Genomic DNA, 9327 nt, shown 5'->3' on the forward strand with positions numbered 1-9327 from the left:
GTTACCAAGCACTGGAACAGGCTGCCCAGGGAAGTGGTTGAGTCACCATCCCTGGAAGTATTTAAAAGATGTGTAGATGTGGTGCTTAGGGACATGGTTTAGTGGTGGACATGGCAATGCTAAATTAACAGTTGGAGTCAATGATTCTGAGGGTCTTTTCCAAACTAAGTGATTCCACGATTCTAAAACTGGCCACATATACTTTTGGACCAGGCTACAAAAAGAGCCCCAGCAGCCCAACCCATCCCTCCTTCCAGAGCCACCTCTGACCAGGAAGAGCTCAGAGAGACCTTCTAGAGACATGGCCAGCTCTGCCAGCTGGCCTGCCTGGCCACAGGTCCCTTGAGGAAGAGCTTTAATCCCTGTTCAGCTGTTGGGATTGCCTTGCAAAAATGATACTGATTTAGTACCAAAAGGCAGAAAAGCCAAAGCCAGAATTAAAAAACGTATGTTGGACTTGCATGTGCAATTTATGGGGGTACTTTTTCTCTGTAGGTGGGGAAACTGATAACTCCTGGGACTGGTAAGAGCGCAAGTATTGCAGATGCTGGGAGCCCCTGGCACTCGGGTTCACAGTATTTGGGCCATCAAGCCCTCCAAGGACACAGGCAGCAGCGCCTGCAGAAAACGCAGAGAGCTGCCTGCAGTTTTCTGCCTGCAGAGGCGCCGCCTTTCACGGGGGAATGAACAAGGCACAAGGAGCCCCCAGGGCCAGGCGGCTGTTCATCCCAGCCCCAAAGCCACAGCACCACCACAGACCAAAGCCAGTTATGGTGTTGCGACTGGGAGAGGACCATCGCATAGCCTCCCCATTCCCTGCCTCGACGGGACACCACCTGGTCAGGAGAAACGCCCAAGCCAGGACAGGAGGAAATCGAGAGATGCCAGGGCAGGAGAGACTATGGGACTATTGACGGAAAATGTCAATAAAAAAGAATAATTAACAGATGTGATGGTGGATAATAAAAATCTCAGGCAAAGAAAAATTAAAAATACATGCTAAGCCTCTCTTCTACAACCCATACTCTTCAGTGCTATAAATGCAGCTATTGACATTTTCCGTTAAAGGTGAATTAGCTCTAACATCACTTGTGAACATCGGAGCTGTCACAATCCAGCTCCCATGTACCCACTGCAGTAGAGCAGATGTGCCCTGCTGACTTATCAGGAGCCCAGGGGCAGAGGCCCAGCTTTTCACAGCACACTCGGCAAGTAAAAAACAGAAAGTAAATGAATTTGGACTGGGTGTGTGTGTGTGTGTGTAATGTCTATGAGAAAAGGAGTGGCTTTGCTCAGAGAAAACTGTCCTAACTTTTCCATGTCTCCCTCCTTGGACAGACCCCCTGTGCCCAGAGACAGCAAATGTCCAACAGTAGTTTCCTCACCCAGTTCCTTCCCCTGGCATTTGCAGACATGCGGGAGCTGCAGCTCTTGCACTTCTGGCTCTTCCAGGGCATCTACCTGGCTGCTCTCCTGTAGCAATGACCTCATCATCGCCATAGCCTGCGACCACTACCTCCACACGCCCATGTACTTCTTCCTCCTCAACCTCTCCCTCCTCGACCTGGCCTCCATCTCCACCACTGTCCCCACACCCATGTCCACTTGTCTCTGGGACACCAGGACCATCTCCTTTGTAGGATGTGCTGCACAGGTCTTTTCTTTCTTTTTCTGTGCTACAGCAGAGTTTTATCTTCTCACCATCATGGCCTATGACCACTGCATTGCCATCTGCAAATCCCTGCAGGGACCCTCCTGGGCAGCAGGGCTTGTACCAGCATGGCAACAGTTGCCTGGGGCAGTGGTTGTCTTTATGCTTGGCTACACACTGCCAATGCCTTTTCAATACCACTCGACCAAGGCAATGTCCTGGACCAGTTCTTCCATGAAATCCCCCTGATCCTCAGGCACTCCTGCTCAGACTCCTACCTCAAGAAAGCTGGACTTGTCATGGTTAGTACCTTTTTTCTTTTGTTTTTTTCTCATTTTCATCATGCTGTCCTATGCGGAGATCTGAAGATCCCCTCTGAGCAGGGATTGCACAAAGCATTTTCTATGTATCTCCCTCACCTGGCCATGGTCTCCCTGTTTCTCAGCACTGGCATATTTGCCTACCTGAAACCCCACACCATCTCCTCCCCATCTCTGGATCTGGTGGTGGCAGTTCTGTTCTCAGTGGTCCCTCCAGCAGTGAACCTCCTCATCTATAGCATGAAGAACAAGGAGCTCAAGGATGCCATTAAGTGATCCCATGAACATTTTTCAATGGTGATAAAATTACCACCTCTCTCCACAAATGACTCCCAGAGTATCTGATTCTAGACTTCTGTGTGGTTTTTTTATAATTATATTCATCATTATTGCTATTGGTACCTGTGGTTATCATTTTCCTATAAAAATGTTTGGATTTGTCTCACTACAACTAAGGCATTAACCTGCTCTGGCTCACCTGGAGCCCATATAGAAGTGTGTCTAAGAGTTCCTCAGAGCTAGCTCTCTCATAGCATCTCTCAAATGAAATGGGATCTCCTCAGTACACTGCCTGAAGGCTGGGCTCTTCCTCCAAAGCTGGTGTCAAGAACAGGCTTGAGGAACTGCATCCCAAAAGTTCTTCCTCCCCGTGTTCAGGAGTATAAAGACCATTGTCACATTTTGACCTGTTAGGGACTAAGGACTAGATTTAGGAATCACCCATCTAGTGCTCTTTTCTCCTCACACTTGTCTCCTGCTCCAGCATGAGTCTCCTCCATGGGCTGCAGTCCTTCAGGATAAACTTGCTCCTGTGTGGGCTTCCCTCCACAGGCTGCAGTTACCTTCAGGAGAACCTGCTCCAGTGTGCGCTCTCCATGGGCTGAAGCTTCTTTGAGGAAATATCCTCCTGCTCTGGTGTGGGGTCTTCCATGGGCTACAGTGTGGATATATGCTCCACTGTCGTCCTCTCTACAGGCTGCAGTGGGGATATCTGCTCCAGCACAGTCCTGTCCATGGGCTACAGGGAAATACCTGCTCCACCATTGTCTCTTCCACGGACTGCAAGGGAATCTCTGCTCCAGTGCCTGACCAGCATGGCCAGTTCAGGGTCATCCCTTAGCCCTGAGCACCACAGCTCCTCGCTCTGCAGAGCAGCACCGCCAGCTTGGGGCCCTGTGGGGTGAGTGGGGGGGGCAGGAATGGCTGGCCGGATAGAGGAGGAATAGGGAGAGATCAGAAGGGAGCTGACCTGGGCTCAGAATTGCCTCAAATAGAACCATGCCAGCATTCATCTAACCCAAGTCCATGTTCAGAGTGTAGGTACACTAATGTGTGCTCATGGGTGAAAAGCCAGCTGTCCTTGCTGTCCTGGTGCTCCACAGGGCCTAGTAAGTGGCTGAAGAAGGACTCAAGTCCCCCATTCCCCATCTCTTAATGCCATTGTTCGTCCCTTTGATGAAATGGGAGGCTGGAGCCTTGTGCCTGAACTTGCACTGAAGGAAGCACAACCCAGGGGCCATGTCAGTTTGCTGCTGTCCCTCAGTCCCCATCCCCAGCACATGCCCATAAGACAGTCTCTCCCACTCCACGTGCCAGCCCTCACCCCATTATCACCCCTAGACAAAAGTTCCTCACCAGGCTCCTGCTGGAGGCCTATGGTCCAGCTGTGATCACAGGGAGGACAAGTCCTCTCCTGAACCCTTTGCAGGGCTGGCAGCATCCAGCTCCAATTTGGCTCCAGGCTCTGTTTGAGCAACAACTCAGATCTGTCCCCTGCTTAGGCTCCAACTTCATTCCAGCCTCTGCTCAAGTGGCTACTCAGACCGGGCGCCTACTTGGGCTCCAACTTGACTCCAGACCCCACTCAAGCTCTTACTCAGCATTGGCCCCTGCTTGTCCTTCAGTTCCTACCGAGCCCTTTCTCAGGCTGCTGTAATCTTCAGCTCCCTACTCAGGCAGTTTCTGGGCTCTGGCCCTTATTCTGGCTTCCACTCTCCTCCAGCCTCTGCTCCAGCTGCTACTTACTGCAGCCCTTTTTTGGGTCCAGTGGGGTCTTACGTCTCTTGGGCGGCTGCTTACATCTTTCCCCTGCTCAGGCTCTGACTGACTTCTGGGTCCTGCAATGCCACTACAGGCTCTGCTCAGGGAGATACTTTGCTCTGGCCCCTGCTCAGGCAGCTATTTCTCTCTCTCTTTCTGGGGGCTGCTCAGCTCCAAGCACTGTTTGACAGCTCCTCATTTCTAGCTCTTGTTCATGCTTCAACTTGTCTCTGGCTTAAGCTTCGCTCCAGCCCCTTGTGGGGTGGATCCTCAGCGCTAGCCCATGCTCAGGGATTACTCCGCCACCACCATTGTACAGGCAGCTGCTCAGCTTCGGCCCCTGCTTGTCATAACAGTGCCCCACTGACACAAAGGCGAGCTCCTTCCTTGGTCTCAGTGGCCCCACCCCATCCTGCCCCTGCCTTCCCCCTCTCCTGAGCCCTTTTGCCCTGCCCCCCGGTGCCCCCGTGCTCCCAGGCAGCCACTCCTCTTGACCCCAGGCCCCTGGCCGAGGAGAGGACAGGCCCTTCCCTGGGGCTGAAGAGGCTCCTGGCTCCCCCTGCCACTACTCACATGCATGCAGACCACCCCAATACCCCAGTGATGCCCCATGTTGGGGGCTTGCTCAGTTCTCACCCTCCTCAGTGTTGGGGGCTTCATCTTCATGGCAGGTGCAGTGACAGATGATGGCAAGCACTCCCTGCCCGTGAGCACCAGGGTGTCTCCTCTGGATGCTGCTCTATCAGCCCTGAGGGGAAGCGGGATGTAGTGAGTCTCCAGCATCCGGCCCCAGGGTGCAGGGGCCACCCCTCCCTCAGCACGCAGCCACTGCTGCCCTCCTGTCCGCTGTGACACCAGGGGGACGCAGCCACCCCTGCCGTCCTGCCCACTGTGACATGGCCATCACAGCACTGGGGCTGTAAAAAAACTTTTACAACAGAACATTTAACCTAATGTGTTTGATTGCTCCCCAGATCCCAGTAATTTCACTGCGAATATTTGGCAATACTTTTACATATTGCCTGGCTGTGGGTTACATTTGCCTGCTTTTCCCCTTTTTATCTACCTATTTATTAATAATACTGATAGTAAGCAAGCTCTCAATAAACAAATAATACTGTTCTTCCTATGTCATTAAAAACCTGAAATAAAGAGATATAGCATTTCTGTTTATAAGCCCCTTATTTGCAGATAGATGCAGAAAATTAAGTATTTAACTGTAAATCAAGTTGGTGCTTTACACTAGAACGTATTAAAGTTCAAGTATTAAAGATACTAGTTTTAAGTGTAAAAACAATGACAAATGTAGAATAACTGTGTCTGGTAAAGCTTTTGTCTAATGAAATATGAATTCCACAAGTCAGTAAAATTATGTAATATTATAGTTGTAATAATGCTTTACAGTGCTGAGTTTTATGGGGAAAATTATTATGCATTATTTGCTTTTTTTGATCCATAAGCTTATAAATATCAAACAGTATTATTCAAGAAAATGAAAATATTAGAGTAGGATTTAACTCATTACTTCATCATTAGGACAAGTTTGGTTCAATGTACTGTAACATTAAAATGTGCAATACTGTAAAGCTTGAACATGACCACTATCTGTCCCTAACTGGCTCAGGTGAGGTTAGTATCTAAAAAAAAAAAATGTCCTGAATTATTCGCTGAAGTGACTAATAGTTGTAGCTCTTTTATTGCATCAAATATGTTCAGTGAAAAAACAGAGGAAGAAGGTAATTTTTAAATGTTTTATTTTGGGGAGTTTGTTAAAGTTTTTATTCATTCAAGAATTAATATAAAAAGCCAGCAACTTTTTAATCTTTTTGGCAAACTTTTTACCTTGTCCATGCAGGCAGGTAAGAAGACAATTGACTTTATGTGTACAACTAGTCCCAGGACACTACTTGAACAGAACGGTAAACAAGGGATTTTGAGAAAATTTGGAGAAACAGGGTAGAGTTCCTTCCACTAACAGATGGCTTTGCAGCAGGCAACAGAACAAAATAATAAGTAATCAAGTGCAACGGCTAAACTGCCTTGGAGACTTTGTATTTTCTATTCTGCCTTCCACTTCACCTCTACATCTCCCTTCCGTAAGGATTCAGCCACTAGCCTAAACATTGATGAAGCCCTCATCCTTAAAATACTTCAAAGTAAAAAAAAAAAAGAGATTGCAGCAGCATTAAGTATAAACTGATAATAGTGAAGGAGAGGATTAGTAATCTGGAATGAAAATATCAACACACTATTTTAGAAAGCAAAGTTTTTCTTGAGCTGGCGTGGTTTGAGTTCCCTACCAGAAACACTACAAAGAAAATTAAGCGGATGATTGGTGATTTGATAACCAACTGCTAAGAAGAAGTAGGAGGCTTTCAATCTAGCTAGGAATTTGACATTATTATTATAGATTTGATAAGCCATATAGTGTGCTATTTTGGAAGGATGAAACATATTTAGTGAACGTCTATTTGGCATGAAGAAGCAGGTACTAAGGGAAGTTAGTCAAGCATGTTATCAAGCAATTCTCAGCAACAATTCTGTACTACAAAGAGTGAATTTTTTTTTTTTTAAACAGAAACCACAAAGTGTTCTATATTCATGTAATGGAAATCATAACAACAAGATTGGTCAGGCATATAAAATCATTTTACAGAACTGTACATAGGACATCTATTATAACTAAGATATAGAACCACATGAAACTGCACAGTTAAAAGACTCTTCCAATGTGAGCTCAGAAGGCAACTGAATAGGAGAAAATATGAATTGTCTTTGTAGATGTTCTTATGGTTTCATAAACAAGGGACAGATGGCAGAAAATACAAGAGGTTAACTGTTGTATGCATGATGAGTATGTGTCAGGGTTACTGTGCTTTCGCAAGAAAAACAGCTGAGTGAGGAGACCAGCTGGTTCTCGTAGGAGAGCACTGATCTTTCTCAGTGAGAAGTTAGCGGAAGTATCCTAGAGAATAAGAAATAAACTAATCCTGTATAAAGGCAAGCTCACAAAATGGTGAAGAATGACAATTTTTCATTTACTTTGTCATCAAGGCTAAATGTTTAAAACAGTAAATAAGTAGATATTCTCAGAGGTAAGAAGCACTTTATATAGTTGGCATTATCAAAGATACTGACTGGGGCGATTCACATGACCAGAATATTATAAACTGCTTTAGCTCAGTCAGGAATTTAGAATACCTGTTTGTTTGCGTGAGAAAGAAACCTTCTATACCTTCTATATTAAACAAATCATTTAAAGCTGCTGAAAACTCAGAAGTGCTAGATCATGAATGCATGCAGATCAATGTGCTAACCAGCACAGCTCAGGGTCTCTTCTATACTGGTCAAATTAAACTAGAGAACAGGATGAGCTACCCTTTTCAAGCATCTCCTTATTATAAATAGGGACTTCTATTTACAGATGTATGCTGGAGAATGCCTACAATAAGTATTAGAAAAGGACTGGGTTTCAATAATTGTGATATTTCAAAGCTAACAAGACCTTTGTGAGAAAAATTGAAAGAGGAAAAAATGACATGAGAATATGAATAAAAATTGAGAATGTTTGGGAGGTCATGACACCACAGTCCAGTATGAATGCTTTAGATAAACTAAAGTAGGAATACTTCCTTCTTGCCTCATATTTGGCACTAGTAGATGTCAAATCTCTTCATACAGAGGTGAAGTCTTTCTTCTGAAGTACTAAATTCAGATTCAAGACCTGTGTTCTTGAGTGGCCATTCCTTTTCTTGGTGACCTTGTTTAAGCCTGCCTTTTCCTTCTCTGTATAGCTCAATCCACTGAACAGCACAAGTGGTGAAATGAAGGCAACAAATATCTATTAAAAAGTATTATCTAATTAAAGGAAAGAGGAGATAAGAAAATAGCAGTCAGTAAAAATTAGGAGTTTGAAACTGTATAAAATTGACAAGGAGAGCGGGAGATAGCAGGAAAGAAATCCCTGGTTCTTAATGCAAATCAATAAAATAATGGGTTGGGGGTTTTTGTTGGTTTGTTTGTTTTTTTAACTTTATTGGGAACATAATAAATGCTACTGGGTCAAAAGCCAGATGCCAGACAGAGATGATGAACCTTTGAATAACAATGTAGAAAAAGCATAGCTATTCATTAACAAGAAATCTTATTTTGTATTTGGAAAGCTGTGAAATGATGTAGGTAAGGCTGATAATGTGATTGACAAATGAAGCACTTTCTAGTCCATTAGTAATGGCAGATAGTAGACAGCATCTGCTAGGGATTTGACTTTTTGAATCAGTAGGTCTAGATAACTTCAGGGTCTTGGGAACTGTTGTCTTAGGGATGACATTTCTTAAAGATGAATGGAACTGCTTTTCTCCTTCTCAGTTTGGAGAAGGACAGAAATCAAATGAGATCTCTCAAAATGATTTTAAATACTGAGTGAACCCTGAACACCACAGACGTTCCCAAAAGGAATTGGCTGAAAATACATTTTTATTTTAAAATTTTTAATATATCTTCTTCAATAGATATACTAAGGTAGTTCCACAAAGATATTGTGCCTTTTTTCGGGAAAGGCAAGCAAGATGACCTCCTCCTGTAAACTGGTTAATCTGACAGGCTTCTAATAAAACACCAGAAATTAACAAGATGGGGAGAAAAAAATCCCAGCCCAAATTAATAAAGAACCAAAGAATGTAAAATACGCTATTTGTAAAGTCTGTCTTGTGGTGTAAACTTAGTTTCAGTACTTGAGATTGCATGTTTGATGGATAAAGGTAGGTGAGTATATATAGTATAATTCCCTTCAACATCATGATAGGAAAATAGCACTATTCATATCCCTAAAGCACACGTGAAAATAATTAAGAGCTAGCTAGTTGAAAGATCTCAAAGTTAGTTGTCAATGGAGGTGTTTTCCAGCAGAACCTTTAAGTGGTAAATAATAGATCTGACATTATTTAGCATTCCTTCAGCAGCCGAAAGTAAATATGAAATCACTTCAAAATCACTTGTAAAACTTGGTGGAGAGCTAAATTATCAAGGTCAAGGAACCAGAGGTAAATTGCCCCTACTGAAAGAAAAAACATATTTTAATGCAAAATTATATACATAGTAACGAATAATACAGGTGGTACCTACATGAAGGGGTAGGAGCAGAAAGAAGAGGCTACATCCAGGAGACACTTAATATGAAAAAGATTGTGGATAAATAATTCAGCATGATCTCTCTGTGTGATATTCATAGAATCATAGAATTATAGAATCATAGAATCATAGAATCATTAAGGTTGGAAAAGACCTCTAAGATCATCGAGTCCAACCAGCAACCCA

At 44.2% G+C, this 9327-nt stretch overlaps 1 protein-coding gene across 1 annotated transcript; it reads left to right on the forward strand.

The window, feature by feature from the left end:
- The first annotated feature begins 1362 nt into the window (after positions 1-1362).
- Positions 1363-2247, forward strand: LOC103904406 (olfactory receptor 14A16-like). Its single transcript, XM_009285881.1, is given in 3 exon segments — positions 1363-1476; positions 1478-1742; positions 1745-2247. Coding segments are annotated over 3 exon segments (882 nt in total).
- The last annotated feature ends 7080 nt before the right edge of the window (positions 2248-9327 follow it).

The sequence above is a fragment of the Aptenodytes forsteri genome, unplaced genomic scaffold (assembly GCF_000699145.1).
Source record: "Aptenodytes forsteri isolate BGI_AS27 unplaced genomic scaffold, ASM69914v1 Scaffold684, whole genome shotgun sequence".
In the NCBI taxonomy this organism is placed as follows: Eukaryota; Metazoa; Chordata; class Aves; order Sphenisciformes; family Spheniscidae; genus Aptenodytes; species Aptenodytes forsteri.